Genomic DNA, 19,327 nt, shown 5'->3' with positions numbered 1-19,327 from the left:
GTTGCAGTGAGTCGAGATAGCGCCACTGCACTTCAGCTTGGGCTACAGAGTGAGACTCCATCTCAAAAGAAACCCAAAACAAACAAACAAAACATTGTACTAGAGGTCCTAGGCAGAACATTAAAGCCAGAAAAATGAATAAAATGCATACAGATGAAAAAGGAAGAAACAAGTTATTTTTATTCTCAGACATGTCCCAGAAAATTCTAAGACATCTTATAGAATTAATAAGTGAGTTCAGAAGGATTACAAGATACAACATTAATACAGAAAAATTTATTATACTTCTCCACACTAGCAATAAATAATTATCTAAAATCTAGGAATCAAACAGAAATGAAAATGAGAAACTAAGCAACCTGACTTTAATACTTACTGTAAAACTAAAGTACATCTATGAAAGCTTCATCTATAAAAGAAATGATTGATAAAATGGACTTCATTAAAATTGAAACTGCCCCTTCAAAGATAATGTCAAGAGAATGAGAAGACAAGCCACAGACTGGGAGAAAATATGTGCCAGAGACACATCTGATAAAGATCTATTTGCAAAAATATATAAAGAACTCTCAAAACTCAACAATAACAACCTGGTTTAAAAATGGGCCAAAGACCTTAACGCACACCTCATCAAAGAAGATACACAGACGGCAAATGTATATATGAAAAGATGATCCACAGCTTACCAGAGAAATGCAAATTAAAACAATGAGATACCACTATTTGCCTATTAGAATAGCCAAATCCAGAACACTGTCAACACCAAATGCCGGCGAGGATGTAGTGCAACAGGAACTCTCATTCTTCACTGGTGGGAATGCAAAATGATACAGACACTTTGGAAGACATTTTTGCAGTTTCTCATAAAACTAAGCATACTCTTACAATATGATCCAGCAATTGTGCTCACTGGCATCTACCCAAAACAGGTAAAAACTTACGTCCAGACAAAAAACTGCACATGGATGTTTATGGCAGCAACCATGAAGTCTTTCAGTAGGTAAAGGGATAATTGCCATGAAAAGAACCAAAAGAACCTTAAATACTATTATTAAATGAATGAGGCCAATCAGAAAAGGCTACACACTGTATGACGGTAACTTTACAAAAAGGCAAAACTATGGAGACAATCAGTGGTTGCCAGGGTTTCGGGGGAGGAGAGAGGGATGAAGAGGTGAAATACAGAGGACGTTTAGGGCAGTTAAAACACTCTGCATGACACTATAATGATGCACATCATTATACATTTGTCCAAGTCCACAGAATGTACACCACCAAGAGTGAACCCTAATGTAAATTACAGACTTTGGGTTGATCATGATGTATCAATACCAGTTTATTGATTGTGACAACTGTACCGTTCTAGACAGGGGAGTTGGGGAAGATGTTGATAATGGAGAAGACTATGAACTAGGAGAACAGGGGATAGATGGAAAATCTCTGTACCTTCATTTCATTGTGAAGCCCAAACTACTCTAAAAAAAATTAAATTTTTAAAAGCTTTTCTTAAAAACAAACTTAATGAATAGAAAAATTGATCAATTGAATAGACTAGAACTGAGGTACAGGGATTTTTTTTTCTGTGAAGGGTCACCAGTTAATAAATAATTTAGTCTTTGCAGATGACCTATGGTTTCCATTCCAGATTGTTTTCTTTTTAAACAATCCTTAAAAACTGTAAAACCCACTCTTACATGGCACGCCATATAAAAACAGGTCATGGGGCTGGATGTGGCCTGTGGGCTATAGTTTGCTCTTAGACTACAAAGTCCAGAAACAGACGTCTCCTTATACAGTCAATTTCATTCCTAGTTATTTATCTAAAAGAAATGAAAACTTCTATGCCCACAAAAAAAGTTGCACAAAAATGTCCACAGAAGATTGATTGATTGATTGATTGACTGATTGATTGAATTTGAGACGGAGTCTTGCTCTGTCACCCAGGCTGGAGTGCAGTGGCGCGATCTCGGCTCACTGTAAGCTCCACCTCCCGGATTCACGCCATTCTCCTGCCTCAGCCTCCTGAGTGGCCGGGACCACAGGCACCTGCCACCAAGCCCAGCTAATTTTTTGTTTTTTAGTAGAGATGGGGGTTTCACCGTGTTAGACAGAATGGTCTTGATCTCTTGACTGCGTGATCCGCCCACCTTGGTCTCCCAAAGTGCTGGGATTACAAGCGTGAGCCACCGCGCCCAGCAGATTTATTCTTAATAGCTTCAAACTGGAAACCACCCCAACGTCCATTAATGGGAGAATGGACATGCAAATTATGCTATAGTCACAAAATAGAATACCATTTAGCAATAAAAAATAACTAGTTCATGCCAACAACATGGATGAATCTCAGAAAACAAGTTGTGAGCAAAAGAAGCCTTATAAAAAAAGCACATACTGTTAAGTCACCGTACTACATGATTCCATTATATGAAGTCTGAGAACAGGCAAAGCAATTCATGGTTAAAGAAATTAGCAGCCGGGCGCAGTGGCTCATGCCTGTAATCCCAACACTTTGGGAGGCTGAGGTGGCGGATCACTAGGTCAGGAGTTCAACACCAGCCTGGGCAACGTGATGAAACCCTGTCTCTACTAAAAAGACAAAATCTAGGTGGGCATGGTGGTGCAAACCTGTAGTCCCAGCTACTCTGGAGGCTGAGGTAGGAGAATTGCTTGAACCCGGGAGGTGGAGGTTGCAGTGAGCCAAGATCGTGCTACTGCACTCCAGCCTGGGTGACAGAGTGAGACTCAGCCTCAAAAAAAAAAAAAAAAAGAAAAAGAAAAAAAAAAAAAAGAAATTAGCAGTAATTGTGCGGGAATGAGTGGGGACAGAAAAACGGAGGCATACAAAGGAACTTTCTGGGCTAAGAGAAATGTCCTGAATCTTGATAGGGGTGTGGGCTACATGGGTAAAGGGTTTTGACAAATATAAGATCTGTGTATTTCATGCTATGTAAATTACAACTCCAAAAATAATAAAAGAATAAAAATATTTTAAAAATATACATAGGTCTTTAACTCCAGATCTTAATAGCTACTTTTAGTTGATAAAGTAACGAAGATAATGGTTTTTCATACAAAAGTACAGTCATGTACTGCATAACAACATTTCAGACAACTACAGACCTCATATACAGTGGTCCCATAAGATTATCATGGAACTGAAAAATTCCAATGGCTTAGTGATGTAGTAGCTGTTGAAACTGTCAAAGCATAAGGCATTACTCAGGTGTCTGTGAAGATGCTGGTGTAAACAAATCTATGCACTACCAGCTGTATAAAAGCATGGCTCAATTATGTATAGTACATAATACTTGATAATGATAATAAATGACTATGTTAATGGTTTATGTATTTACTACACTTATTAGAGTATAATCCTTCTACTTTTTCATAACTGTAAAATGGCCCCAAGGCAGGTCCTTCAGGAGGTATTCCAGAAGGCAGCATTGTCATTATAGGAGATGACAGTCTTCATACATGTTACTGCTTCTGAAGACCTTCCAGTGGGACAAGATGTGGAGGTCATGATCCTGACCTTGTAGAGGCCTAGGCTAGTGTGTGTGTGTGTGTGTGTGTGTGTGTGTGTGTGTGTGTGTGTGGACAGTTATGTTTTAGTTTTTAACAAAAAAGTTTAAAAAATTAAAGAATTGGCTGGGCGCAGTGGCTCACGCCTGTAATCCCAACACTTTGAGAGGCCAAGGCGGGCGCATTGCCTGAGCTCAGGAGTTTGCAACCAGCCTGGGAAACAAGGTAAAACCTTGTTTCTACTAAAACACAAAAAATCAGGTGGGCGTGGCAGCATGCGCCTGTAATCCCAGCTACTCGGGAGGCTGAGGCAGAAGAATTGCTTGAACCCGGGAGGCGGAGGATGCAGTGAGCGGAGATTGCACCACTGCACTCCAGCCCAGTAAACAGAGCGAGACTCTGTCTCAAAAAAAATAAAAATAAAAATAAAAACTTTAAAAATAGAAAATTAAAATAGAAAAAAAAAATTAAAATAGAAAAAAGCTTATAGAATAAGCACAAATACTTTTGTATAGCGGTACAGTGCGTTTGTGTTTTAAGCTAAGTGTTAACACAAAAGGATAAAAAAGTTTTTAAAAAGCTGAAGTTTATAAAGTGAAAAGTTATAGTAAGCCAAGGTTAATTTATTACTGAAATTAAAAAAAATAAATAAAAAGAGTGTGGCCTAAGTGTATAGTGTTCATAAAGCCTATAGCAGTGTTCAGCAATATTCTTGGCTGTCACATTCACTCACCACTCATTCACTCATCCACAGCAACTTCCAGTCCTGCAAACACCTTTCATAGTAAACACGCCTTATACAGGTGTGTTTTCCACACACACCCGCCCACCCATGCCACACACACCAGGATCTATGCTGCCCAGGCTGGTCTCCAACTCACAGGCTCAAGTGATCCTCCTGCCTCAACCTCCTGAAGTGCTGGCATTGCAGGCATGGAACTGAGCGCCTGGTCATGTGTACTATTTTAAATCTTTTACACAGTATTTTTTACTATACCATTTCTATGTATAGAAATGTTTAGGTTTATAAATACTTAGCATTGTAGCACTGTGTTACAACTGTCCACAGTATTCATTACAGTAACATGATGTACAGATTTAGAGTCTAGGAGCAACAGGGTATACTATATAGCCTAGGTGTGTAATAGGCTATGCCATCAAGGTTTGTGTAACTACTCTATAATGTTCCTACAATAACATAATCACTTAAGGATGCATTTCACCCCCATCATTAAGTGTCGCATGTCTAAGTTACTCTTCAAGATGGTCACCTGGGAGATACGTCAAATAAAAATCTTTACTGTTGTTATCATGCCAAACATTCATTCAGTTTGTGTTACAGAAAATAATCAGCCACAAAGTTAACTGGAAATACTACTCCAATTTGACTTTAAAAAAGATACATGATTATAGATAAAAGACTGGTAGAGAAAACACCAGGAGTATATTTTCTTTAGTGCTAAGTATGACTGGGTGATAGGCTTATAGGCAAGATTTTCTTTTCTAGACATTTCTGGGCTAATTTTGTGTAACAAACATCAACTTTTTAAAACTTGATACAGGATTTTGATCTGTTGCCCGAGCTGGTGTCAAATTCCTGGCCTAAAGCAGTAATTCCACCTCTGCCTCCCAAGTAGCTGGATCACAGGAATGAGCCACCAAGCTCAACAGCTATTTTTACTACCAAAAAATGTTGTCAGAAAACATTTGAAAAGCAGTCTCATTATCACTTCAAATGTTTTGTGGCTATCTCAAATATTTTATGTGGCAAGCACCTCACCAGTTCACTACTCGATATTCTCTGGAAGGTTTTCAGTAAACCTATGCATATACTAAGAATGTTACATACATCATCTCATTTAATTGGCACGCAATTCTGTAAGATAGAGATTATTATCTATTTTTAACTGATAGAACAATTCTCAATGGCAGCTACTATTATCCTCATTTAAAAGCCAAAAAGCCAGGCGCGGTGGCTCACGCCTGTAATCCCAGCACTTTGGGAGGCCGAGGTGGGCGGATCATGAGGTCAGGAGATCGAGACCATCTTGGCTAACACGGTGAAACCCCATCTCTACTAAAAACACAAAAAATTAGCCGGGCATGGTGGCAGGTGCCTGTAGTCCCAGCTACTCGGGAGGTTGAGGCAGGAGAATGGCGTGAACCCGAGAGGCGGAGCTTGCAGTGAGCCGAGATTGCGCCACTGCACTCCAGCCTGGGTGACAGAGCAAGACTCCGTCTCAAAAAAAAAAAAGCCAAAAAAACTAAAACCCAGAGAAATTAAACAAGTTTCCCATAGTTAATAATTAGTGAAGCCTGGATGTGAACTGAGGCAGCCTATTTCAGAGCCCACGCCAAGCTTGAAAGCAATTAGCCACTACATCTGCAGAAGGCAGTCTGAGCTGCTGCTATTACTACTGCTGCTGCAGTAAGTATACTAAGTACTATGTGTGTGTCAATCCATTTAATATACATAAGCAATCTTATTTAATTAAAAAGTTTAAAAAAGAAATTCGTAAGGCCAGGTGAGGTGGCTCACATCTGTAACCCTAGCACTTTGGGAGGCCGAGGCAGGCGGATCACCTGAGGTCAGGAGTTCAAGACCAGCCTGGCCAACATGGTGAAACCCCGTCTCTACTAAAAACACAAAAATTAGCCAGACTCTGAGACGTTGATGAAGAACCTTAGTAACTTGACTATCAACCCTAGTACCAAATTCTCTTCCCCTCTACCAGAAGGCTCACCCCAACAACAGTATACTGGAGCAATGATCCTCAGGGAAATCAGACACGACTTGCTTGACAGGAGAAGATGAAGAACACTGCTGTCTATGCAAAAAGAAAGGATGGCAAAATTGAGACACCTGTTACTTGGCAGAGTTCCTAGGCTTGAAAGAGAACTAACAAACACTGGGCTTAAGGGAGTTCAGAATGAATCAAGAAGTGGACATTTCAGATGTTGCTGCAGTTTCTGCATGTGTTAACAGATGGAGTACTTTTGAGAGTGCTAGAATAGGGAATTACAACACTGAGCCACTTCAGCCATAAACCTTATTCTTGTACTTTTTTTTCTTGCTGGTAATTTTATTTAGCAGGTTGAGAAAGCTACTCTATGCTACAACACACTATATACCAAAAATTTTGATGAGTTCTGGGATGTATTTTTCTTGTATCTTTTTCTTTCTACCATGATGCTAGTGACGTATAATGGGTCTGTGTAGTTTTTTTTTTTTTTTTTTTTGAGACGGAGTCTCGCTCTGCCGCCCAGGCTGGAGTGCTGTGGCCAGATCTCAGCTCACTGCAAGCTCCGCCTCCCGGGTTCACGCCATTCTCCTGCCTCAGCCTCCCGAGTAGCTGGGACTACAGGCGCCCGCCACCTCGCCCGGCTAATTTTTTTGTATTTTTTAGTAGAGACGGGGTTTCACCGTGTTAGCCAGGATGGTCTCGATCTCCTGACCTCGTGATCCGTCCGCCTCGGCCTCCCAAAGTGCTGGGATTACAGGCTTGAGCCACCGCGCCCGGCCGGGTCTGTGTAGTTTGAACGTATCTGAGTAACTTCAGTATACTTCAGCTCTACTGTTTGACTCAAAGAAGCCAAGAGGACGTAAGTATCCCCATGTGTTTAGAAGCCCAAAGTCAGTGAGATGAAACCCAACATCGAGAATTTGAAGCAAAGTCATTTGTGGGTAAAGAAAGCATCGGGTAGTTTGGCTAGAGTGTAATACTAACAAAAATTTGGGTTGCAATAAGAGGAAACTGTGCTCTTCTTACAATTTTCAGTACAAATAAAGGTGTATATAAGATAATCAATTTTTTTTTTTGAGACAGACTCTCGTTCTTTCACCCAGGCTGGAGAGGCTCACTGCAAGCTCTGCCTCCTGGGTTTACGCCATTCTCCTGCCTCAGCCTCCAGAGTAGCTCAGACTACTGGCGCCCGCCACCACACCCAGCTAGTTTTTTGTATTTTTAGTAGAGACGGGGTTTCACCATGTTAGCCAGGATGGTCTCGATCTCCTGACCTCGTGATCCACCCGCCTCGGCCTCCCAAAGTGCTGGGATTACAAGCTTGAGCCACCGCGCCCAGCCGAGAATCTATTTAAAAAAAAAAAAAAATCAAAAAAAATTGGCCAGGCATGATGGTGCACACCTGTAGTACCAGCTACTTAGGAGGCTGAGGCTGGAGCACTGCTTGAGCCCAGGAGTTCGAGGCTGCAGGGAGCCATGATAATGCCACTGCACTCTAACCTGGGTGACAGTGAGGCCCTGTCTCAAAATAAATAAATAAAATTAGAGATTTCCAATAATCTACCCAAAACAGAGAAGGTAGATTAGTCATTTCTTAGTCAACTTGGTTCTACTAATTCTTTACTGACTATATTCTGCTAATCTATTCCTTTAGAGCACAGATTCTCAGAGTGTGGTCCCTGACCGCCACAATTAGGGTCACCTGTGAGCTGGTTAGAAATGTAAATTCTCAGGTCCCAGCCAAAATCTGCTGAATCAGAAACTTAGAAAGTTGGAGGCAGAAATCTGTCTTGACAAGCCTGCAGTGACTCTGCTGAATGTTCAAAGTTTGCGAACCACTGCTTTACAGTATCTGACCATAATGATGGCTGACTGAGTCCTGGGAGCTGATCTAATTTAAAACCTTTACTCCAGGAATACCTCTAGTCAAAAATCAAGCCCTGTGTTTTCTGACCACTTTCTAAAAAAGACGAATATTCCAAAAACTTTATTCAAAAAATAAGCCCTAATCTGACCCCCTGTGAAGATGGATTACCATACAAACTATTTTGAACACATTTCAGATTTGTTAGTTAAAAGAAAGTACTTAAAAGATTTCTAAGGTCACAAAAGCAAATTCTTATTAACCGTAAAATTAGAATGCCTCCGGACCCCTTGACCCGAAATTATACCTTCCTCTTTCTACCAGCTTCTGACTTCCTTCTGTCATCTCTGTGCCGAGCAACATCTCTCAACACCTGTAGCCAGGAGAGAGAGTGTCTGTACGGCTTCTAAATCCCACCTAAACTGATCTTTTTTCCTTTCTTTCTAGAGGACAAGTGTATGAGTTATTCTTTTTTTTTTTTTTTTTGTTTTTTTTTTGTTTTTTTTTTTTTTTTTTGAGACGGAGTCTCACTCTGTCGCCGGGGCTGGAGTGCAGTGGCCGGATCTCAGCTCACTGCAAGCTCCGCCTCCCGGGTTCACGCCATTCTCCTGCCTCAGCCTCCCGAGTAGCTGGGACTACAGGCGCCCGCCACCTCGCCCGGCTAGTTTTTTGTATTTTTTTTAGTAGAGACGGGGTTTCACCGTGTTAGCCAGGATGGTCTCGATCTCCTGACCTTGTGATCCGCCCGTCTCGGCCTCCCAAAGTGCTGGGATTACAGGCTTGAGCCACCGCGCCCGGCCGTGTATGAGTTATTCTTAGTAGAAAACGAGCACATGCTCCCCTCGTAAGACTACATGTTAAGTTTGGCTACTGTCGAAATAGAGCAATTGTTTTATTTTGTTTTTTTCTTTAAAAAAGTCTTATCATGCCTTCTATCACAATAGTAAGCAAAAGAAAAAAACAGGCTGGGCGCGGTGGCTCAAGCCTGTAATCCCAGCACTTTGGGAGGCCGAGATGGGCGGATCACGAGGTCAGGAGATCGAGACCATCCTGGCTAACACAGTGAAACCCCGTCTCTACTAAAAAAATTCAAAAAACTAGCCGAGCGTGGTGGCGGGCGCCTGTAGTCCCAGCTACTCAGGAGGCTGAGGCAGGAGAATGGCGTGAACCCGGGAGGCGGAGCTTGCAGTGAGCTGAGATCTGGCCACTGCACTCCAGCCTGGGCGACAGAGCGAGACTCCGTCTCAAAAAAAAAAGAAAAAAACAGTAATATCATGTATTGTTAACATTGCCATGTTGTCAACACGGGTCGTGTTTCTCCTATTGTAAATATTTTAAGAGTCACATAAAATTAGAAATGAGATGGCCGGGCGCGGTGGCTCAGGCCTGTAATCCCAGCACTTTGGGAGGCTGACGTGGGCAGATCACCTGAGGTCAGGAGTTCAAAACCAGCCTGGCCAACGTGGTGAAACCCCGCCTCTACTAAAAATACAAAAAATTAGCCGGGCGTGGTGACAGGCGCCTGTAATCCCAGCTACTCAGGAGGCCGAGACAGAAGATTCACTTGAAGCTGGGAGGCGGAGACTGCAGTGAGCCGAGATCACGCCACTGCACTCCAGCCTGGGCAAAAAGAGCGAAACTCCATCTCAAAAAAAAAAAAAAAAAAAAAAAAAAAAAAAAAAAAAAAAAATTAGGAATGAGAAAAGGAGAAATAATCACAAACATCAACAATGACAAAGAACTGCACACATTTTTGCACAGCTTTAAGTTAACAAATTTTAAAGACTAGATGAAAAGAATTTTCTACTAAAACAGAAACTGCAAACCTCACAAAAGAACAGACGGCACTGCGTTAGTGTTAGCAGTCCCCCGGCCAGACCGTGTGGATGCAAAAAAAAAATAGCCTGGTTCTGCCACTCACTGGCGGCCTCCACTTCTTAATCTGTAACATGGGACTTGCCTACCTCCTATTTTTTTTAAAAAAACAAAGATTAAAAGTTAAGTATCTTTTAGTTTTTCTCAAAATCAAAGCAAATTTAGACTTTACTACACAGAAACTATATTGACCTAAGAGACTACTAAAAGCCTAAAAGAGCCAATGCCAATATTTACAGAAAATAGCGATAAAGTTGTTGTCAAAGTTTTTTTTTTTTTTTTTTGAGTCAGAGTCTCACTCTGTTGGTATGCCTGAGTATAGTGGTACGATTCTGGTCCACTGCAGCTTTGCACTCTTGGGCTCAAGCGATCCACCTGCTTCAGCCTCCTGAGTAGCTGAGATCACAGACATGTGCCACCATGACCGGCAAATTAAAAAAATTTTTTTAAAGACAGGGTCTCCCTATGTTACCAGGATGGTCTTGAACTCCTGGGCTCAAGCAATCCTCCCACCTCAGCCTCCCAAAGTGTTGGAATTGCAGGTGTGAGCCACCACGGCCAGCACTGTTGTCAAAGATCTTCAGTCACTTCCTAGAAAAAAAAAAGGCTTCAGACCCACATTACTGTAAGGGTGAAGTCTCAATTCTTCATGGAATAGATAAGTCCAAATTAATTTAAACTGCTTCAGAGAATAAATATGAAAGACTTTCAAACTCTTTTTGACCAAGTTAACATAACACTGATATAAAAATTGACAAAGCACAAAAAGAACTATGGATCAATTTCATCACTTATAAATGAGAAACAAAATTCTAAATGAAACACTAGCAATTAAAACTCAGCAATACATTAACTTTTGATTTTAAAATTACAGAGATGGTTCAATTTGATATTATAAAACCTACACAGATGATCTGTCACATAAATAAACGGAAAGTGAAAAATCACAGGGTTATCAACATAGGTAGGTATCAAAAAGAAATCTGATAAAACCTAACATTTAGATTTTATCATTTATTTTATGAGGAACAGATTATGCCCCAACTTTAAAAGAAATATACTACTGACTGCAAACCAAAGCTCACATTATTCTTAATAATAAAACACTAGATACACCTCCATTTAAGTAGGATACGAGACAGTGATGCCTAAGAGCATAAACACTGGTAAAAATATTGGCAAGGAGAAAACAAGAGTATCAATAATGCAAAAGATGACTATCTCCTTGGAAAATCCAAGAGAATCTCCTGAAAGCATATTAGAATAATTAAGATAATCCCACAAAGCAGCCAGATTACCAGAGTAGCATATGCATAACATCTTTCCTATATAAAAATAGCCAGTTAGATAATGAAATATAACTCATCACCAACAGCAACAAAAACCCCATGCCTCCAGAAATAAACTTAGTGAGAAAGATTACACAGACAAAGAAAACCACACTATGCTTTCAAGCAACATAAGACCCCCAGAAAAGATAATTCGCATGTATAAGACGACTCAGAAAGTCACAGAACTGTTAAAATGTCACATCCCTCCTAAAATGACTTATAAAGTTGCACTGATTCTTCTAAATTCAAAATCCCAAAGATTTTTTGTTTTTAAAATTTGAAAAAAAAAAGTCCTAAATTTATCTAACACAATGGGGTTCTCAACCCTGGCTGCCATAAAAATCATCTGAGGAACTACACACTATATGAATGCTTCTATCATATCCTCCAGATTCTAACTAATTGCTCTGCAGTGGGGTTCAGGCATCATATGTTTAAAAGCTCTCCAGATAAATCTGATAAAGTATAGACAGAGTTGAGAACCACTTGTGTGAGAAATAACTAGTGTGGTCATATACTAAAATTCATCACACAGCTAAGTTAATACATATCTGGCACAGCAACAAGCAAAGATCAATGGAACTAAAGAAAAGAGCTCAGAAATAAGACCCAAATCCTACATATCTGAAAAAATAAGGTATATACCAAAAATAGCACATCGTTGTAAGTGGGAGAAAAGATGGATTATCGATATCTAAATAAATGGTACTAAGATGATTGTAACATGAAAAAATATATACTGCTGGATCTCTGTCTCACTCCTTATGCCAAAACAAGTTGAGTTAAAGATTCAAGGAGGCCAGGCACGGTGGCTCAGGCCTGTAATCCCAGCACTTTGGGAGGCCAAGGTGGGTAGATTGCTTGAGCTCAGGAGTTCAGGACCAGCCTGGGCAACATGGCGAAACCCTGTCTCCACAAAAAAAATACAAAAATTAGTCGGGTGTGGTGTTGCGTGCCTGTAGTCCCAGACACTGGCGAGGCTCAGGCAAGTGGATCACCTGAGCCCAGGAGACGGACGCTGCAGTGAGCCGAGATCATGCCACTGCACTCCAGCCCAGGCAACAAACTGAGACCCTATCTCCAAAAAAAAAAAAAAAAAAAAAAGTCAAGTAATAAAGAGAAAAATAGAGGAAAATATTTCATAATTTTTTAATAAGAAAAGTACTTCTAAAATGTGACATAAAACCTAAAAGTCATGAAGGAAATAAATGGATAAATGTGTTTCTATACAAACTGAAAACATACACTAGGTAAAAACATTGTAAACCTATGTGACCATATTCCTGGTGAAACAGACTATGGTAAATAACAAAGGGGAAACACACGTTTTAAGAGACTTCAGAATATAAATTAATGAGAAAAAAATGACAAACAATTCAAGAGAAAAATGGACAAAGATTACGAACAATCAGTAAAATACAACTGTCAGTGACTTTATGAAAAGCCACACTTAATAAAGAAGACAATTTGCTTAACAGAATGTCAAGTAAGTAAAAGGATGGTAATATTCAGTGTTGGTCAAGATCTGGATAGAGACTCACCCACTCTTGGTGAAGGTGTAATTTGCACAATATTTCTGAAGAGTATCAGAGATTATCTATGCTTATTTAAAAATCTCAGTATCTTTTAATTCAGAAATTCCACGTCCAATAAATTATCTAGCAGATATGGTCACTCAGCTGTACAAAGATGTATGTACAATGTGTTCAAAGTAAAACTGTGAAAACAGAAAGACACTGAGAATAACCCACATGCTCAACCTACATGGCACAAGTCCTTAAATTATGATACACCCAAATCAGGAATTCCTATTTTACCTGTGAAGAATGACTGACAGCTACACGGAGCATGGAAGAATTTCCAACTTGTATTGGTAAGCCACGGGTGGGGAGGGGAACATCTACACTCACAGGAAAATGTTCTGTAATGCTACTCTTTATGTCTGGGGAGATAGCACACACATGCCCACACGCCTCTCTCTACGTCTCTATATGCATACACCATCTCTAGCGGGACAGATAAGAAATAATAGTTGCCTTTGGTGAGAATTCAGGAGAACCAAAATTCAAGAATTAAGGATTAACTCTTTGGTTCTTACCCTTACATTATTTTTATGGTTGTCTGTTGTTAAATCATGTGCATGTTTACTTTCTAAAAACAAAACTTTTAACAAGTCTGTGACCCATTAATTTTCCTTTTCAGAATCTAATCCATGACATATGTGGACAGGCATTGTTGTACTTGTGAAAAGTCAGAAACAATCCAAACGTTCATCCTCAGAGGATTAGATCAATAAATTATGATGCATCATATAATGGAATACTTTGCTATCACTAAGAAAAAAAAAATCTCTGTGCAGTGTCACGGAAAGCCATCTAAGGTACACTGTCAAATAAAACAGCAAAGTATTTATGTAGTCCGGTTTCATTATGTATTTTAAAACTTTATCTGTAAGGAGGATGCTGCTTTTTTCCTACTATTTTAATTATTTCATAGGATGTACTTCCTGTGTAACAGTTCTTAAAACAAAATTATCTTTTAAAAAAAGCGCCTTTTCCCTGTGCATTTTAAAATCTAGTTGGCTGTGCTATCATAAGGTTCTAGAGAGGGAATAGGTTAAAATGGACTTGTCTCTTGTTCTTACTTTCTGCCCACCACCACTTGGTCCTTCATTCCACCCAAAGGCCATGACACATCGTTAAAAAATGCACTCTACCCACCTCTAGTGGGCTGCTTTGAGATACCTATAGGAAACAAGAGACAACTGTCTCCAGCATGCTAAAGTGAGGCTCACTTTCCAAACAGTGACATCCACGAGTTCCTGTCTGAAAGAAAGACCACTCTGTGTAAAGGAACCCCAGGATGGAATGAAAAGCCTGGGTGGACAGAGGAGCATGAAATGTTACAGGTGTAATCAGCAAAGTCCAGCCTCTGGAAGACACTCCCCAGCATAAACAGCAGACAACAACCAAAACATGTTTCTTCAATAAATAAACTGTAAGGATCCCACAGACCAACACATAACAGATTCTTAACAGGCATATCAACTGACTGAAATGTAGATTTTGAGTAAAAATCTGTAAAAACTAATTACAGGCTAGGCGCAGGGGCTCACGCCTGTAATCCCAGCACTTTGAGAGGCCGAGGCAGGCAGTTTGCCTAAGGTCAGGAGTTCGAGACCAGCTTGGTCTCAACTCTACTAAAAATATAAAAAGTCGGGTGTGGTGGCAGGCGCCTGTAATCCCAGTTACTCGGGAGGCTGAGGCAGAAGGATCACTTGAACCCAGGAGGCAGAGGCTGCAGTGAGACCAGATGGGGCCAATGCACCCCAGAGCCTGGGCAACAATAGTGAAACTCCATCTCCAAAAAAAAAAATAAATTACAACATATGAGACCACTGGAAACGTGGCTATTCTGTGGATACTGTATGACATGAAGTTACTGTTAAATTTGTTAATATGTGACAACGGCTTTGTGTTTAGGTCTACAAAGTCTAACTTCTACATACATGTTATCAAAAGCTCTTGAAGTTCAGTCCAGGGTCCCAGCCCTTTCAGGGGAACCATGATGTCAAAACTATTTCCATAAAATACTAAGACATGATTTGCCTTTTCCCTCTCATTCTCTCACAAGAACACAGTAGATCTAGTTTTCTAGTTACTTTGTGATGTGTGATGCCACTGAGCTGGACGGATAATGAAATGTGTTTCAAAATTCTGTTTTACTATTTAACACAGTAAATATTGAGAGGTATACTGCACATATTAAAGAAATCTCTTTGGGGTCCTCAGTAATTGTTAAGATTATTCAGGAGTCTTGACATTAAAAAAAAGTTTGGGAATCACTGCTTTATACCATTATGTCGACTTCGTGTGATTTAAAACTCTCCAGAATAGACGGAGTTTTAAAAATGGGTAGTAAGGAGTAGAGTGATGACTGAATTAGGACGAGGAACAAGGATCAGATCATATCTCCAGGAACCATAAACCCATGAGAAATTCCTTCTCAATCGACTCTAAATGACACACTCATACAGACTCTTCTTCAAATGCCAGGTACAAGTAAAATTTAAGTTCACGTTCCCCTCTACTAACATTTCAAAAGAGACAAATGCAATTTAAACACTGAGAATTACTCCACCTTCATTTCTTAAGTTAAAAAAAAAATCCTCTCCTTGTTTCCGACAGTCACAGGGCTTCGGACCCATCACCCAACGCTCTCATCAACCTTGTGGGGAAACTGTGTTCTACTCTTATTTCTCCCTCACTCTTACTTGGGATTAAACAAATCCAAAGAACAACCCAAACTGATTTTCTGTTCTGGGATGTGCGGAATTCCACTGCCTGAAGGCGTGCCTGGTTGCTGCCGCTGAGAAGCCTCTGGCTGCAGAGCATCCACAGTGTTTGTCACTTCAGTGGGAATAGGCGGCAATTCATTCTCTGCACACCTCCCTGTCAGCCTTGGGCTTTTCCAGCTGTCTCACATCTATCTAGGCATATGCCTTCCCCCTTCTCCAAGTTCAGTTCCTACTCTAGAAGGCAGCTGCAAATCCCAGTCCAGGCCTTTTCCTACCCTAGCAGAGCTCTCGGCTGTGTGTGTGTGTGTGTGTGTGTGTGTGTGTGTGTGTGTGTGTGTGTGTGTGTGTGTGTACTGGGGGGATGTGGGTGAGCTTGGAACCACCGGGAGGCTGCTGTTGCTGCCTTTTTTTTTTCTTAAGAGGGTTTCGCTACAGTGCCCAAGCTGGTCTTGAACTCCTAGACTTGAGCTATCCACCCACCTCAGCCTCCCAAAGTACTGGGATCACAGGCATGAGTCACTGCGTCCAGCATCCATCTGGAGGCTTCTTAAAGCTCAGGCCCCACCCCGAGTTTCTGAGTCAATAAAGAAGTATGCATTTCTAACAAGCTTCTAGGGGATGCTGCTGCTGCTGCTGCTGGTCTGGGGGACCCCACTTCAAGCACCACTGCACTAGGGTTTCCTCTGGGACCCGAATGCCCGCGCCTCTCCCTGGCTCTGCCACCTCTTGCTTGTTAACACGGCAGAGAGTGAGCTGACAACCCTGGAACACAGCTTTCTCATTCAGTGAAATGGACACTGTGACAACAGATACTTCACTGGGTAGCCATAGAGGAGCACACAGACTAACGATCACCTCCTCAGTGGGCGGTACAGAGGCGGGAAGCAATCTTTAACAGGTTCATGGACACATTAGGCCCTGTATTTTCCAACTGCCTGACCTGCAAGCTATCCTACTTCTTTAAGAATTCTCATTTTAAAGACAGAAATGGTGCAGAGATCTTTAACCTAGAAAGAAATCTGTCTCTTCCAAGTATGAGTGGCACGTGGAGAGCCCAAGAGGAGAAACAGGAGTGGGCCACATGGTCCCATTTTACGCATTACTCAGAGGGAAAGCCCGCGGTTAGGTAGGAAGTATTGAAAGTGCATCAGCTCACTTACCTTGGCCATGCCTCCTGCCTGTGCGGTGTTCAGTCCCGCGTGACCAGTCATTTGCGGGGAAACCTGCGTTAGGGTCTCGGCCAGCACGCTGCTCGTGGCGCCCTGCATGGCTGGAGTAGGGTATGGCATTCCAGCTCCCCTTCCTCTGCCAGCAGCCCCAAGAGATCCATTCATGACTTGCGCCTGCCCTTGTGAAGCCTGATTCATTAAGCTATGGCCAGAGTTACTATTGAGCAGGCCTGGGTGGGTCTGGTTAAAGTTAGCATTCATGCAGATACCAGGTCCAGTCTGTGACGTGGCAGGGCTGCTAGTTGCCAGGCCCACTTGCTTTTGTGCTTGCGGATTCAGTGCTTGCGAGGCAGGGGGGGTGGGCCCAGAGGTGCTGGCTGCCTGTTTGGGCAGGCTGGGGGCTGAAGAATCTCCCTGGCTCAGAGGGCTCTTGCCCATGGCACTGAGGCTGGCCATGTTCGCACTGTTCGGCTGCCCTTGAGCCTGGCCACCCAGGCCCTGCTGCACAGGGCTGCTGGTGCTCACATTTCCTATTCCTGGGTTGATACTAGAGCCGCTGCCTCCTCGTAGAAGCTCCGACAGTTGTTTATGTTTGGAAGCAGCATCTGGAACAAGGTTCCCACTGTTTAAAAGGCCTAATTCTCCTCCATTGGGTATCAGCTCATCAGGAAGATCATTTTCCAAGTCAAACAATGATCCAAAATCTAGAAATTAAACAGAAATGGAAATGAGAAACTAGGCAACCTTAACAGCTCTCCAACTGCCATGTTTCTATGATCTTAACCTAATGGGGCATTCAGCACAAACACTAGCATGTCTTAAGAGTCATGTCATTAGCCGGGCATGGTTGCGCATGCCTGTAATCTCAGCTACTCCGGAGGCTAAGGCAGGAGAATAGCTTGACCCCGGGAGGCGGAGGCTGCAGTGGGCCAAGACCGCACCGTTGCACTCCAACCCGGGCAGCAAGAGCAACACTCCGTCTCAAAAAAAAAAAAAAAAAAAAAAAAAAAAAGAGTAATGCCAAAATGATTTACAAGTTTATTGGGGAAACTAAAAAAAGAAAAAAATTTCCTTCAAATTCTGAAGACAGAAAAGTTAAACAGATGAGGACAGCCCTACTAGATTTACCATAATAGTGTGGTGTGAGGGCAAACTCAGATATACAAATTAAAAGAAAACAATGAGAAGACCCCAAATTCACTGAATTATAATTTTAAAATGCTTTTAATAATGCATGTGTGGCCGGACGCAGTGGCTCACCCTATAATCCCAGCACCTTGGGAGGCCAAGGTGGGCGGATCACAAGGTCAGGAGATCGAGACCATCCTGGCTAACACGGTAAAACCCAGTCTCTACTAAAAACACAAAAAATCAGCCGGGCGAGGTGGCGGGCGCCTGTAATCCCAGCTACTCAGGACGCTGAGGCAGGAGAATGGCGTGAACTCGGGAGGCGGAGCTTGCAGTGAGCCGAGATCGCGCCACTGCACTCTAGCCTGGGCGACAGAGAGACTCCGTCCCCCAAAAACCAAACAAAACAAAACAAAACAAAACAAGGGCCGGGCGCGGTGGCTCAAGCCTGTAATCCCAGCACTTTGGGAGGCCGAGACGGGCGGATCATGAGGTCAGGAGATCGAGACCATCCTGGCTAACACGGTGAAACCCCGTCTCTACTGAAAAATACAAAAAACTAGCCGGGCGACGAGGCGGGCGCCTGTAGTCCCACCTACTCGGGAGGCTGAGACAGGAGAATGGCGTGAACCCGGGAGGCGGAGCTTGCAGTGAGCTGAGATCGCGCCACTGCACTCCAGCCTGGGCGGCAGAGCCAGACTCCATCTCAAAAAAAAAAAAAAAAAAAAAAAAAAACAAACAAAAGAAAAAACAATGTATGTGTGTAGAAAAGTAACTGGGCACTGACTTGGATGAACAGCAATTTAGGGACAGTAAAGTCAATCTTACTTTTTTTTGTTTTTTTGAGACAGAGTCTCCCTCTGTCGCCCAGGCTGGAGTGCAGTGGCGCGATCTCGGCTCACTGCAAGCTCCGCCTCCCGAGTTCACGCCATTCTCCTGCCTCCGTGTCCAGAGTAGCTGGGATTACAGGCCCCCGCCACCACGCCCGGCTAATTTTTTGTATTTTCAGTAGAGACGGGGTTTCACGGTGTTAGCCAGGATGGTCTCAATCTCCTGACGTCGTGATCCACCCGCCTCAGCCTGTCAAAGTGCTGAGATTACAGGCGTGAGCCACCGTGCCCGGCCAATTACATTATTTAAAAGTTAAAATACAAAAAATAAACTAGCTTTAATGCAAAATGAAATCAGTGATTTCTTAAAGTGTTGAAGCTGCAGGAAATGATAATAAAGACACACACAGAAAATACGAAGAGTTGAAAATAAAAGAAAATAAAGAGACTAAAAGTATTTGTAGTATATGAAAAGGGTAAATGTCAATCACACAGGAAGATGAGAAGCACACTGAGTCCCGACTATAAATGGACAAAGGACATAAGCAGGTCATCACCCCAAGGGGA

At 42.0% G+C, this 19,327-nt stretch overlaps 1 protein-coding gene across 2 annotated transcripts in view; it reads right to left on the bottom strand.

Annotated features, from left to right (window-relative positions):
* The window catches only part of CREBBP (CREB binding protein), a 162,457-nt gene that overhangs the window by 113,547 nt on the left and 29,583 nt on the right, over positions 1 to 19,327 (bottom strand). For both annotated transcript variants that reach the window (XM_010376035.2, XM_030924411.1), the window contains exon 2: positions 16,794 to 17,506. In XM_010376035.2, coding sequence (XP_010374337.1) covers positions 16,794 to 17,506 — 713 coding nt within the window. The remainder of the gene's footprint in view (positions 1 to 16,793; positions 17,507 to 19,327) is intronic.

This window comes from Rhinopithecus roxellana, chromosome 20 (assembly GCF_007565055.1).
Source record: "Rhinopithecus roxellana isolate Shanxi Qingling chromosome 20, ASM756505v1, whole genome shotgun sequence".
Lineage (NCBI taxonomy): Eukaryota > Metazoa > Chordata > Mammalia > Primates > Cercopithecidae > Rhinopithecus > Rhinopithecus roxellana.
This window is presented reverse-complemented; position numbering and strand designations above follow the sequence as displayed.